This window comes from Selaginella moellendorffii, unplaced genomic scaffold (assembly GCF_000143415.4).
Source record: "Selaginella moellendorffii unplaced genomic scaffold, v1.0 SELMOscaffold_161, whole genome shotgun sequence".
Lineage (NCBI taxonomy): Eukaryota > Viridiplantae > Streptophyta > Lycopodiopsida > Selaginellales > Selaginellaceae > Selaginella > Selaginella moellendorffii.
The window spans coordinates 155690-168189 of record NW_003314422.1 but is presented as its reverse complement, the minus strand read 5'-3'; the positions used below and the strand labels follow the sequence as shown (position 1 = coordinate 168189).

General features: G+C 47.8%; 4 protein-coding genes across 6 annotated transcripts; 3 read left to right on the top strand and 1 right to left on the bottom strand.

Annotated features, from left to right (window-relative positions):
• The first annotated feature begins 2224 nt into the window (after positions 1–2224).
• On the top strand, positions 2225–5389 carry LOC9663373 (probable BOI-related E3 ubiquitin-protein ligase 3). 2 transcript variants are annotated; one of them, XM_024667170.1, is made up of 5 exons: positions 2225–2623; positions 2673–2792; positions 2855–2994; positions 3102–3529; positions 3598–5389. In XM_024667170.1, the coding sequence occupies exons 2-5, from the start codon at positions 2737–2739 to the stop codon at positions 4132–4134; spliced, it is 1161 nt and encodes a 386-aa protein (XP_024522938.1). In that variant the 5' UTR covers positions 2225–2623; positions 2673–2736; the 3' UTR covers positions 4135–5389. The 2 variants fall into 2 exon arrangements, with proteins under 2 accessions (XP_024522938.1, XP_024522939.1); XM_024667171.1 differs by lacking the exon at positions 2225–2623 and having other exon boundaries at positions 2631–2792.
• Positions 5390–6446: 1057 nt separating this feature from the next.
• LOC9663359 lies at positions 6447–7414 on the top strand. The gene is made up of 5 exons (XM_002993484.2): positions 6447–6548; positions 6608–6680; positions 6815–6924; positions 7070–7184; positions 7256–7414. Exons 1-5 carry the CDS (start codon positions 6482–6484, stop codon positions 7338–7340), a joined length of 450 nt encoding a protein of 149 aa, XP_002993530.1. The 5' UTR covers positions 6447–6481; the 3' UTR covers positions 7341–7414.
• A 93-nt stretch (positions 7415–7507) lies between these two features.
• LOC9663358 (protein NRT1/ PTR FAMILY 8.2) lies at positions 7508–9524 on the bottom strand. Its single transcript, XM_024667159.1, has 5 exons — positions 9465–9524; positions 9303–9420; positions 9038–9255; positions 8426–8979; positions 7508–8378 (listed from the first exon to the last, which is right to left on the bottom strand). The coding sequence occupies exons 1-5, from the start codon at positions 9516–9518 to the stop codon at positions 7556–7558; spliced, it is 1767 nt and encodes a 588-aa protein (XP_024522927.1). The 5' UTR covers positions 9519–9524; the 3' UTR covers positions 7508–7555.
• Positions 9525–9754: 230 nt separating this feature from the next.
• On the top strand, positions 9755–11640 carry LOC112343538 (pentatricopeptide repeat-containing protein At4g02750-like). Of its 2 annotated transcripts, none has more exons than XM_024667160.1 (2): positions 9755–9892; positions 9956–11640. In XM_024667160.1, exons 1-2 carry the CDS (start codon positions 9779–9781, stop codon positions 11303–11305), a joined length of 1464 nt encoding a protein of 487 aa, XP_024522928.1. In that variant the 5' UTR covers positions 9755–9778; the 3' UTR covers positions 11306–11640. The 2 variants fall into 2 exon arrangements, with proteins under 2 accessions (XP_024522928.1, XP_024522929.1); XM_024667161.1 differs by having other exon boundaries at positions 9755–10026; positions 10102–11640.
• The last annotated feature ends 860 nt before the right edge of the window (positions 11641–12500 follow it).

Here is a 12500-nt window from a genome sequence, read left to right as displayed (position 1 = left end):
ACAAGCCCAAGGTATAGCAGTCCAGATTTTCCACTTAAAATGTGAGCCAAATGATTTTGCCCTGCATTTAAAGCAGTGGTACAGGAGAATAGTTCCTTTCACAAGGAACAAGTCTCCCAATCCAATCCCTTTCTTGCCTTTTGCTTGTATGTTCTTGGTATGGAATGGTAAATGTAAATAGCTTTGGACTGCAGTGGAGGGACCTCTGTGTTTGTGTTGTGGATTGGATTGCCCTGTTGCTGAAAACAGGAGCAGAAGAAACAGGAGCAGCAGCAGCAGCAGCAGCAGGACCTTCAACCTACTCCTTCAAACCCCACCAACAAAGAACCAAGAAAGAAAACCAAAAGTAAACAAGAGGAGAGTCCACGAAGGCACAGAAAGTTTCTACCTAGGATTAGGAGTAGGATGCCATTCCTGCTTGTCAATGTATTGCTTTGGCATTGCACAATCTGCTGCACTCCCACCCAGACCCTACCCAACATGGAATATGGAACCTCACCACTCAGTCCATTCTGCATCCACTGCTCAATAATGCTGGACACTACCAGCCTGGTTTTGGAATTTTCTCTTTTTTCACAATGTTTGAGTCCCATGTGGCAGACACGTGGTGCTGATGCTGGCTGCCACATAGGAGTCTGGAATTAAAAAATATATATATATAGCACAACACAATCTGTCTTCTCTGCACCACACCTTTCTCAATTTGGATCTCAGCTCTAGCCAGCATCAATGGTCGCCATTCATAAATGTTAGATTCCTCGCAATCCAAACGGTTTCCTCCGCTCTTTGTTTTCTGGGAGATCGTCTCCTCCCCCACCCGGGCCTTGGTGGTTTTTTTGCTTTTAAAGTGATGTCACAGCCGACTAGTGGTGGTGTCGCTGCCCATTCAATTCACTCCATTCCAGTTCTTACCCAGTGCCCCATTTTTTTTTTTTTCTCTCCCTTTCCTTCCTGTCGAGAGGGCCGCTGCAAATTTTCTTTCCCTTTCTCTCTGGCCATACAAGTCCATTCGTCCAGACCTAGACCCAGACCCAGCTCGATTGATTGGTTTGACAAACGCAGCAAGAAAACAAAGGCGCTCTTGGGCAGCAGCAGCTTTCACTCAATCTCTCACTCACGCTCGCTCACACTCACAATGAAACTTGGAGCTCCCTCCCCACTGGGTGCTCTGTGGCCCCCCTCTTTAGTAGAAGAACCGTGTGTTTGAATGGGACGGATATTCCCACCCCCCGCGCGTCCGTACTAGGGCACGGCCTTGGCGCCACGTGTACGGCCCCGAACGTACGCGCTTGTCGCAATCATTGCAACAACCCCAATGATGATGCAATCTCCCGACGCTTTCTACCCAAAAACTATTCACCGGCACCACACATCAATATGATGCGCACACACACACACACACACACACACACAAACACACACACTCCCTTTGTGAGAGTGACGCTGATTGGGCGACGCGACTCCCTCGCAGTCAAAGCTACCTAGAAATTTTACTTTTCCGGGAATTAAAAATTTCGGAAATTTCCGGAAAAAGAAATAGAAAGAAATCGATAGAAAAATATTCTCTCGCTGTCTCGGCGTGGGGGCGTGGTTAAATTTGCCACGCCCGCGTTGTTTTAATTTTATCAAAGATCGGCGAGTCCGCTCCTTAATTTGGGCTTGAAACACCAACTTCGCCGCGAAGATGTATGAGAAAAGCATGGAAAAATAATACAGCCTCATGCACACACCAGGCCAGTGGCCACGTGGCCAACTGGAATATACGCCACCTCTAATTCGGAAACAAAAAGGCAGCTCTCTTTAAAAAATGTCGTAGTTGCCCTAATTATCGGGGGCATTTTTACAGTAGGTTAGCGCGTACGGTTAAAACCGCAAGAAGGAAAATAAAATTGACGGCATGCGGGGGTCATTTCCCCATGCGTGGAGGCGCCGCCCTCTCTTTGCCGTTTGGACCACTCCCAATAACATCAGCGCGTAACGTACCAGTCGTACGCTCGGACTTTGTGCCAGTGGCCCAACTCCATACGCCAAGTAATGGGGCCATACGGCGTATGGGTGACCGGATTTAGCTGGTGTTTGGAAAGCGTTAAGTTTAGCGGAAGTCCTTAAGTTACAAAGTTAAAATGGCTATCTTTTTTTTTTCTTTAGGGACCCGCCAAAGTTTTAAGCGCTTAATAGGAAATCTTATATGTGTGGGGGCGAATAGAGAGAAGAGAAAGAAGGCGCTATAGAGTAGAGGAAAAAAAAGAAAGGGCTCTCTCTCTCTCTCGCCTCTATCGGCGCCTTGACGGTGCGCGCAGCGATTCCATCGTCTCCTTCTCTTTTCCTGGAATCGATCGCCGCGCACTGAAATCGTGGCGCTGTGACGACGCCGAATCCGGGGGGACGCGCAGTCTTGCATGATTCTTGAGCGCCGCGGCGGGATTGAAAGCGCGCAAGATTTCGCCATTCCAAGAGGGGAGCCGATCAAGATTGTGGGAATTCTTGTTCCAGCGTTTGCTATCGGCCGCAAGAACGCGTGGATGGAAAGAAGCATTCCATCGGCGGGCCTGTGATTGATTGGTGGCGAGGGTTTAGAACAGGGCTCGCAATCGCTTCGCGGCCGCGGCTAGAAAGCTCCTAGGTAGGCATAATTTCCTCTCCTTGCCGATGGTTCTCAATGCCGCTTCCAGATCTCGTGCCCGGCATTGAATCAAGATCGCAGCGACTCTGGAAGCCAGAATCCCGCAGAAAAGAATGGCTGTCCAAGCGCAGTATCCATCCACGATCCCGGTGGCCGATTTCCGCGTGAGGTTTGTGATCTCCTCTCCCGAATCCGCGAGCGCGAATTTACATCTTGATGTTTGTGGAACAGGGCGAGGCAAGTTTTCGCTGCGAATGGAAGCAAGAATCCATTCCCCTACATCGTGTCGGGGACGCCGCACGAGGATGTCCAATTCCAGCTCATGAGCGCCGCGCCCGGGGTCGTGAACCAGATCGCACACATGAATTCAAGTAAGTGTCTCCAGGGATCGATCGTTTTGCTACTTTCCTTGCATGTTTTTAGGTTGTGTTCTTGCATTGTTTCGCTTTGCGCGTCTCTGAGATGGGTGTGCGTGTAGTTGCAGGATCAGCGCCAGTCCAGCAAAGTGGTGCTCAATTCACGGACGAGTTCGTGTGTGGCATCAATGGTTCCAACAAGAGACCCAGGCAATCGGAGTTTCTTCCAGCGCATCAGCACCATTTACAGCATCAGCAGCAGCAGCAGCAGCAGCACCCACCATCGCAGCAGCAGCAGCAGCATCAACAGATTGTCCATGACTTTCATCGTCCGTCCGTGTCCACGATGCCTGTCTCTGGCGCTCCCAATACCGGAGTCTCGACAGGCCTCCGCCTGGCCTTCCCGGACGACCGCTTGTCAAGCACAGCACCATCCGGTTGTGGGAAATTAGAGCTCAATTCCACGACGGGGCTGTCGATGCTGGTGGAGGAGATTGCGATTGAGCTGCAGCGGCAAAGAGACGAGATCGAGCAGTTGATGCGAGCTCAGGTTAGTTGTGTCTTATTTTCCTAGTTCTTTGAGTCTCAAACTGACGGACCAATCGCTACGCTTGGCAGGAAGAGCAAATGAGAAGAGCCATCGAGGAGAAACAGCAGCAGCAATCCAGAGCGCTGCTGAACTCGGTGGAGCGATTCGTAGCGCGGCGGCTTCGCGAGAAGGACATAGAGATGGAGAAGATCAACCGCAGGAACATGGAGCTGGAGGAGCGAGTGAAGCAATTGACGGTGGAGGCGCGGCTGTGGCAGAACAAGGCCAAGAACGGGGAGATGATGGTGGCGAGCCTCCGGAGCAATCTCCAGCAGGCGGTGGCGCTGAGCCGCGAACAGAGCAGGGAGGGGGTCGGGGACACGGACGCCGACGACGCGGAGTCGTCCCACCCGGACGACGCCGCGGACGATCACGCACGGACTTACAAGGAGAACAAGGAGCTCCGGGAGAAGCGGACTTGCAGAGTATGCCGGTCCAACGACGTGTGCATACTTTTGCTCCCGTGCAGGCATCTGTGCCTGTGCAAAGAGTGTGAGGCGCGCTTGGACACTTGCCCGCTGTGTAGACACTCCAAGAACGCGAGCGTCCAAGTGTATATGTCGTGACGAGGGGCCGTCACGCTGGTCAGGCAGGCAGGCAGGCAGGGGGGATAGGTTCTCACAGGGGTCTCGTCTCACAGGAGGTCTGCAAGGGATGGAAAACGCAGCAGTGGCTCTGGCACAGGCAGGCAGGGATTTTCTTTTTGGGGAAGGCAGGCATGGTTTGTAGCTGCGAAGTTTTAGGCGGAGGAGGACGTAAGTTTTGAGTGTAGTTGTTGCGTGAGAGCTCAACAAAGCAACAAGGCGGCCAAAGCAGGGTGGTGGAGAAGAATCCGGGCACAGGAAAAGCAAAAAAAAGAAGGATGGGGAGTGGAAAGTTTGTCCATGGCATAATGTCGTCGATCGATTCTTGGAGGTGGTGGTGGTGCTTGTGGAGATTTGTGGGGAACAGGGACAGAGTATACAAGTTCTCTCGCCTTTATTTTTTTCCTGCGGGAAAAAGAAAGGCGGGGCATCCTCCACAGGCATCGGCTCGAGTGACGCGACAGGTTTTGTTGCATCACACAGGGATGGATGGACTTGGACTTTTCTTCCTCGAGACTCGAAAGGGAACACACACACACACACACATACACTCTGGAATGGTTGGCGGCTTCTTCCCATGACTCGCTCGATGCTCTCGGACGATGGATCGATGGATCGATCGATCGATCGTCTTCGTTCGTGATCGTGATCGGGATGCGCGATGGATCGATGGATCGCTCACCGTCTCTGGTGGGATTCGGATGGAGTCGTAGTCATGGATGGATCCAGCCAAGGAAGACGAGGGCAAAGATGCGCCCAGGAAAAAGTTGGTCGTCGCTACGCAACGCAGCAACACTGTGGATTGGATGGATGGATGGGTGTGTAAAAACGAAGACGCAGCAGCGCTTGCTTGGATTGGATAGAAAGAAAAGAAAAAAAAAAGAAGAAGACGTTTCTCGGCAGAGAAGAGTAGAGAAAGAGCGAGCAATTTGTCTTCCCGAGTGGAGAATGTACATAGGCCGAAACTTTGATAATGTGAGACCATCTCAAGAAAAAAAATTGGAAAAATAGCGGAAAGAAAACAAGGCATCGTCTTGTTTGACTCTACCTCTAGCCGTGTTTAAGTATTGTTTTGTTTATTAGCGCTAATTGGGCTTGTTTAATTGGGCGGTGGCCTGGCACATTGCACGATTGGTTTGTATTCTTATGTTGCAACAGGCACCAACATGAGATCTGCAAGCAACAGTGTGTGTTTGGGTGTGGCGATTTATTATTAATAAAATGCAAATTATATAAATATTTTCAAATTTTTTTTATTTTTGTTTTGATTGATTGATAGTCTGTTCTTTATTTTTTTGTCCATGGGACACTAGAATATAAGATATAATTGCTAGACGATATGGAAACTCTACCACTGGAGTTTTTAAAGGGAACAAAAATATCAGTTGGATTTGTCGTCCCACCCCGGCCTTTTCCTCGCCATTGAATGGAAATTGGGACGAGTTTTCCTCTGGGTTGAACAAGACAAACAATGCTTTTCCTTCGATCCAGAAAATTAAAAATTAAAACTATAAATAAATAAAACTGAGTGACAAAGTGTGAAATGGGATAAGAGTTTAGAGGATTTGCTTGCCATCTCTCTTTTGTGGGGGCCTCCAATTCAATCCAAACAATGGTGGGGTGGATAGTGGTGGTGGTGTAGTGGTGTGGTGGAGAGATCATAGATTTGCATGCCTTGACAAAATCACACAACCCACATTGTTTGTCCAGCACATGAAATAGAACAATTCCAGGTATTTTATTAGGAAGAAAAGCACTAATTTCCCCACTTTTATCCTTTTTTCTAAAGACAAAAGCCCTTCCACCGCATCAGAGATGTGAACAAGTTATTGGTCGAGGAAATGATGAATCGATTCAATTCATTCGCTCGTCTCTTTGCCGGTTTCGTGTCCTGTTCTGAGTATATAGGAAATAAAAAACTAAAAAATATTCAGTATAAAAAATAAAAAAGAAAATGAGTATATGAGAATAAAAAATGAAAAATAAAGAAAAAGAAAATGCTTGTGATGTGTTTTGGTTTGGTTTGGGTCCTACTCACAAAACCAACAAAGAAAAAAAAGCGAGACACCCCTTCATGTAATGGATGAACTTCCCGTGTTCTCACAAAAGCCACGAAAGAAAAGAGAGGAAAAAATAAAAGGGAATCAATTGGAGGGGATGGCTACAAACGATTTTGGCGGGCTGCCAATAAAAGTGGGTCTCTTCTCTCGCGCCATCAAACGTAATCCATTCCAAAAATTTCAAATTCTGGGACTTGGCGCCAGATGGAGATTTTAGGGTTCTAGCAGAAAATTTATTTAGGGTTTACAGGGTTCTCTCTGTCTCGGGGATGGGAGACCGGGCGACGCTCCATCGGCTGTGGGAGAAATGGGCGCTGCCATTCATCTCCGTCTCAGGTAGACAGACGCCATCGCGCGAGCGATTGCGCATTTGATTTCTTTGCGATTTTGCGCAGGAGATAAGCCTCTTACAGGCGCCGCGCTGATCAATGTCTCCGCCGATCGGCCATCGCGCTTCTACACATTGATGTGAGTAAGCGGAGCTTTTCCTTTGCAGCTCTGATTCTTTTGCTTTACTGTTGCTGTGAATTGATTCGAGCGAGAGAAACTCCTTTTGACTCTTTAATGTTTGTGATGGATTTTTTGTGGTTGGAACGTTACAGTGTCGAGCAAGAGGTGCTCTCCTTTAAGCCCTCGGGCATGCGGCCCATGATGGAAGCCATTAGAAACAATTCGCTCCACACGGACTACTTCTACATTGGACCCGATAAGTGTACGTGAGAGTTCTTCTTTCATGTTTTCCTTCTTGTATTTCTTTCCCGGGATTAGCCCTTCCTGATAGAGTTCTTCGACGACGTTTTGGTTTTGGTTTCCTTGTTCTATTACTCTAACCGTAGCGATGATACTCTTGCAAACAGATCTAGTTACTGCGATCTTGGAGAACGTCTACTGCGCACGTTGCGTGAATGCCAGGAACTTAAGTGGTTGCGGGGTCATAATTTCTCGTCACGCACCTTTCATTATAATAGCCACGTAAGTGAAGAACTTGCAAACCTCCTCCTCCTCCTTTGCTTATACATTTATCATCGTGGCAACAACAACAGGTACGAGGGCGCTGTTTGTGAGGCGTGTAAGGCTGCCGAAGTTGTTGAGTCGTTCCTGGACCAACTCTCGCAGGCTGTTGCATGAGTTTGCGCCGCAACGTGTTACTTACGACAGCGCAGGCCTCGTTTTTAATTCAATTCTGGAGCACCAGTCACCGATTTTCTATCGCAGGTGAACAACCATTCTACTGACAGCCTTTGTTTTTCTGGCCGCATCCTTTTCTGTAGGGACATTCCAGCGGCAGGCGCGACTTTGCTGTTTTGTACGTGAGGAATTTTATTTTTTGGAGCTTTCCTATTCTATTCCGCTGATTTTTCAACATTGATGTATCTGTAGGTGACAGCGCAGATCAGGAAGTAACCGAAGTTTAGAACCGAGATTCCTGCCATCACCCAGAAGAAGAGATCGAGGCGGCCTTGGTTTAAGTTCCGCGGCAGCCACTCTCCTTGTTGCGTGACGTCGTTCAAAACGGTCACTGTGAGTGTGCTGAGGTAGTTGCCAACAGCGACACTGGCCATTGACAACGCACTCCCGATCCCTCTCACGCCGTCCGGGGCCTGGTCGTAGAAGAACTCGGTTTGAGCTACGTACGTGAAAACCTCCGCTAAACCAGACAAGACGTATTGCGGCACTTGCCAGAAGATTGTCATGGGAACAGTCGAGACGGCATCAGCGGCGAGGTGGTGTTCTCGTACTACCTGAAGCCGTTTCCTTTCAACTCCAGCAGCCACCATCATAGCGACTATCAGGATGACATTTCCGATGCCCATTCTTTGGAGGATGGTTATACCTCTCTGGTTTCCAGTCACCTTTCGTAGACTTGGGACGAGAAGCTTCTCGTACAGAACAGTGGCGGCGATGACTGCTAGAGTGTAGAAAGTGTAGAGCGACGCCGGTGACAGGTGCAGCAGTCCAAACTTGTTATCCATGCAAGCGCCTTGCTCGACAAACGTGGTGGTCACCTGAGCTTCAACCATCTGGTATATACAGGAGCTGATCCAGAGAGGCACCATCAGGACGATACACTTGACCTCTTCGACTTGAGTTACAGTGCACAGCTTCCATCGGCTGACTTCACCACCATGGTCCTGCTCCGTTCGCGTTGCCGCTTTGTCAAGGAAGCTGTTCCATGAAGCTCTCGTCAATATGTGGAAAACAGGCTAGTCTACCTTAGGCGGTTACTGTGGAAAATTCGCCTCCCAACGGTGTCCGAGGAACTGGCCTCGTGCAAAAGGGAACTGTCCGTCGGTACAGGTACTTCCCATTTTCTAACAGCTGCTACAACAACCTGAATGGCACGACGAAACGGATTTCCTCCCGGCCTGAAGTGCCTATAGGACGTGATACCGGCTATGAACGTAAGTCCTGCCAGTCCGATAGCGAGAGTGGAAATGCCGTAGCCGATGGCATAGCTGTGGTTTACTTCCACGTATGACAAGATCACGGTCACGAAGAGCGAGCCTAGTAAAGATGCGACGAGGAAGTAGCTGAAGAAGGAGCTCTTGTTCCGGCTTTCCGGTGGATATCCATCCTCGAATTGATCGGCCCCCAATGCGAACATGCATGGCTGGTGTCCTCCAGCTCCGAGTGCCGAGATATAGAGGGCGGTGTACAGGAAAGTTCTTTTTCCGGCTGATGCTGGGGGACATTTGGATACGTCGCCCGAGCTGCACAAGGATCTGAACGATGGTAATGCGGATTGGACCGTGAGAAGCAGCGTTCCCTGTAAGTCGACGATCTTATCGCGTTTTCTACATACGACTGATTTCATGTATCTTTACCAGGAAGTGAATGGCAACGAACAGCACTGAAGCCCAGTATCTTCCGAGGTATGCGTCTCCAATGAATGCCCCGATCAAAGCAGTTGCATATGAAGTTCCCACCCAATTAGTTGCTGCATTTGCTGCTGCACCGTTGCTGAGATTCAGCGACTTCATCAAGTACAGAACCAGATTTGTAGCGACTCCAAAGTACGTTATAGTCCCGAGAACTTGATAGCCTGAGGAACAGAAGAAGCTAGAACTGAGTAGAAACAACATAAAGTACCTAGAACAAACTTGGCAGACTTCCAGCCGCCTGTGGATGATCTCCTGGCTGGATTTCCGAAAACATCGACGGATCCATCTTTGGTAAAGTCGCATCCAGCTTCGACTTCCAAGCTAATCTGTTTCCTGCTTTCAGGTCGATGCACATATCAAACGAACTTACATCGGAGTTCTTGGTGTCACCAAGCCGAACGGAGACGCAGTGTGGCTCTTCCATGAAACTCTCCTAAACAACTTCTTGGAGGAACAACGCTGTTTTCAAGTTCGAAGGAGTCAGACCACCATAAAGGTGAGATCTGTAAGTTTAATTGACGACATGACTTCTCAACCGCAGGCGGGCTAGTGGAACAGTGATCTAGAGTTTGATACCGTGCATATAAGCCGAAGATGAAGTCGGCTTCGATGACCATACTGCCGACAAAAACCTCCTTGACCGTGAGTATGTTCCTGTTCTCTTCTCGACAACTTCTATAGAGAATGGTGGACTCACACCGGTTAGTCAAGTGGACAACAGTTCTAACATCACAGGTCCGAGCCGGACATATACTGGAAGCGAAACAGATATTTGATGGAGTCCCACAAAGAGACATGGTACTGTGGAACTCGATGCTTTACTGCTACGCACAGAACGGGCATCTCACTGACGCAAAGCAGATTTTCCAGGACATGCCCGAGCACAGCATCTCTTCCTGGACTTCGATGATACTTGGATATGCCCAGAGAGGGTACGTAACAAATGCCAGGCGAGTTTTCGACGAGATGCCTCAGCACGATCTTATCTCGTGGACTTCTATGCTCAGTGCCTATTCTCAAGCGGGAGAAACCGAGTCGGCTGTGGAGATCTTCCAGAGAATGCCGGAGAGGAACCAAGTCTCGTGGAATTCGATGCTAGCTTTATATGCACAGGGTGGGGACCTTGAGAAAGCCAAGCAGGTGTTCGATGACATGCCAGAGAAGAACTTCTACGTATCGACAACGATGCTTTGCGCATATGCTCGCAGCGGGTATTTGCATCAAGCCAGGGACTTACTGGATGGAATGCCACAGGTGGATCTAGTAACTTGGAACTCGATTCTATCGGCTTACGCTAAGCAGGGCCGGGTCCAGGAAGCTCAAGAGTTCGTCGAGAGGATGCCACTGAAGAACCTGGTAACTCTCAACTCCTTGCTCTCGGCATACTCTCAAGCTGGACGATTCGAAGAGGCTAGAAAGCTGTTTGAAGAAGGGATGCCGTACTGGAATATGGTATCGTGGAACATCATGCTCCGTGCTTATGCCGAGAGAGAGCTCACGGTTGCTACCAAGAGGATCTTCGATCGAATGCCACAGCGGGGTTTAGTCTCGTGGACGTGTATGCTCGAGGCTTTTGCTCGGTGTGGGCACCTGGAGGAGGCCAAGCAGATCTTTGACGCCATGCCCGAGAGAGCTATAGCTTCCTGGAACTCGCTAATGCTGGGATATGCCCAGAGAGGGTATATCGACGAGGCAAAGGAAGTGTTTCGTGGAGTACCCGAGAAAGATCTGGTGCTTTGGAACTCCATGCTGTGGACTCTACACAGGAGCCTGGAAGAAGCTAAGGTTTTGTTCGATGCGATGCCTTGCCGGGATCTTTTCAGCTGGAGCACGATGGTGGCAGCTTATGCGTCTAGAGGGATCATAGATTACGCGAAGAAGCTGTTTGATAGACAGCCAGAAAGAGATGGTGTCTCGTGGAGCGCGCTCCTGTGTGGTTATTGTATCAGGGAGGAATTTTGTAGAGTTTTTGAGTTGTTTGGCTTGCTGGGGATGGCTAACGCTCCAGAGGAGGTGTGTTTTGTGGCCGTGTTGAGTGCTTGTAGCCATGATGGTATGGTTTATACTGGGAGGAGTCACTTCATGAGTTTGATGTTTGATTTTGATATGAAGCCCACAAAGCAACACTACTGGTGTATGGTTGATATGCTTGGCAGGGCTGGATATATAGTTGATGCCCACGAGTTGGTCAACAATATGCCATTCTTATGATATCAGCGAAAATAATTTTAAATAACTAATTAAGTATACATACACACACAGACATGCCACTTTGCACCGCAAGACGTTAGTTTATTATACGATAACTGAGATAACTGATGTGAGCAGAAGCTAGGGTTGGCTTGGAGAAAATGTGATTGTGGGGAAGCTTTTGTATGTTAGAGGACGAGGAGGAAGTGGGGACCTATTATGTGCTGATGGGTTGGCACATTTTGCGTGAAACTGTGCTGGCAAGCATGAACTAGTTAGAAAACAAAATGCTACAACTAGAGTGTCATTTATTGTACCTACCATTTATAATAGTAATGAGGAAATGAATAAAATTATGCTAATGAAAAAAAAAATGGTGTTTGCAAATTGCCAGGTCAAAGCTGGTGGACAGATAAAGATGGAATAGTGCATTCTTTTATAATTGGAGAAAAAAATCCTTCTTAAAAAAAACAATTAATGAAAAATGTGAAACAACACCAAGAGTGTTATGAATACGATCTGAAAATAATGTTAAATAATATTGATAGTGTTACAAAAGAGAATACACATTGTGAAATGCTAGCAATAGCATATGCTTTGTAAAAACACAACAAAAAGAAATTATTCAAATTGTGAAAAGTCTTTTGATTATCATAATGCTTGAGTAGAAACAAATTATTGTTAGTGTAGCACACTTTTATCTCTCTCCCCTTAATCCAATTGGAAAAGAGGCAAGTTTGATAAAAGAACCCCCAATAATTATTATTCAAATCTCATTCGATAATCATATGCTCTACACTCACTCACCCCCCCCATTAGAGATGTCAATATCCTCATTAATTATTGACTAACAACTCTTATTCACCCCTTCTCCCCTCAGAGATGTCAATGTCCTCATTGACTATTGACTAACAACCTCTGTTGAGCTTAAGGGAATCAACACCTTCATTTCCGCATTGAATGTACTAATCCTAACAACCTTTATCTGCTACACTCACTCCCCCCCCCTTTCAGAAATGTCAATGTCCTCATTGATTATTGACTACTAAACAGTTCCATTTCCGCACTGAATCTACCAATCCTAACAACCTCTATTCACTACACTCACCCTCCCTTCAGAAATATCAATGTCCTCATTGACTATTGACTACCAACCCCTATTATACCTAAGGGAATCAACACTTTTATTTTTGCACTAAATTTATCAATTTTAACA

Coding starts and splice junctions, on each gene's coding strand:
- LOC9663373 (XM_024667170.1), top strand. CDS start 2,737: ATGGCTGTCCAAGCGCAGTATCCATCCACGATCCCGGTGGCCGATTTC. Junction 2,995..3,101: donor GATCGCACACATGAATTCAA/GTAAGTGTCTCC, acceptor GTGTGCGTGTAG/TTGCAGGATCAGCGCCAGTC. Junction 3,530..3,597: donor AGCAGTTGATGCGAGCTCAG/GTTAGTTGTGTC, acceptor TACGCTTGGCAG/GAAGAGCAAATGAGAAGAGC.
- LOC9663359 (XM_002993484.2), top strand. CDS start 6,482: ATGGGAGACCGGGCGACGCTCCATCGGCTGTGGGAGAAATGGGCGCTG. Junction 6,681..6,814: donor TCGCGCTTCTACACATTGAT/GTGAGTAAGCGG, acceptor GGAACGTTACAG/TGTCGAGCAAGAGGTGCTCT. Junction 6,925..7,069: donor CTACATTGGACCCGATAAGT/GTACGTGAGAGT, acceptor TCTTGCAAACAG/ATCTAGTTACTGCGATCTTG.
- LOC9663358 (XM_024667159.1), bottom strand. CDS start 9,518: ATGGAAGAGCCACACTGCGTCTCCGTTCGGCTTGGTGACACCAAGAAC. Junction 9,421..9,464: donor GTGACACCAAGAACTCCGAT/GTAAGTTCGTTT, acceptor AGCAGGAAACAG/ATTAGCTTGGAAGTCGAAGC. Junction 8,379..8,425: donor TTCCACAGTAACCGCCTAAG/GTAGACTAGCCT, acceptor TTCATGGAACAG/CTTCCTTGACAAAGCGGCAA.
- LOC112343538 (XM_024667160.1), top strand. CDS start 9,779: ATGGTGGACTCACACCGGTTAGTCAAGTGGACAACAGTTCTAACATCA. Junction 9,893..9,955: donor GAGTCCCACAAAGAGACATG/GTACTGTGGAAC, acceptor GACGCAAAGCAG/ATTTTCCAGGACATGCCCGA.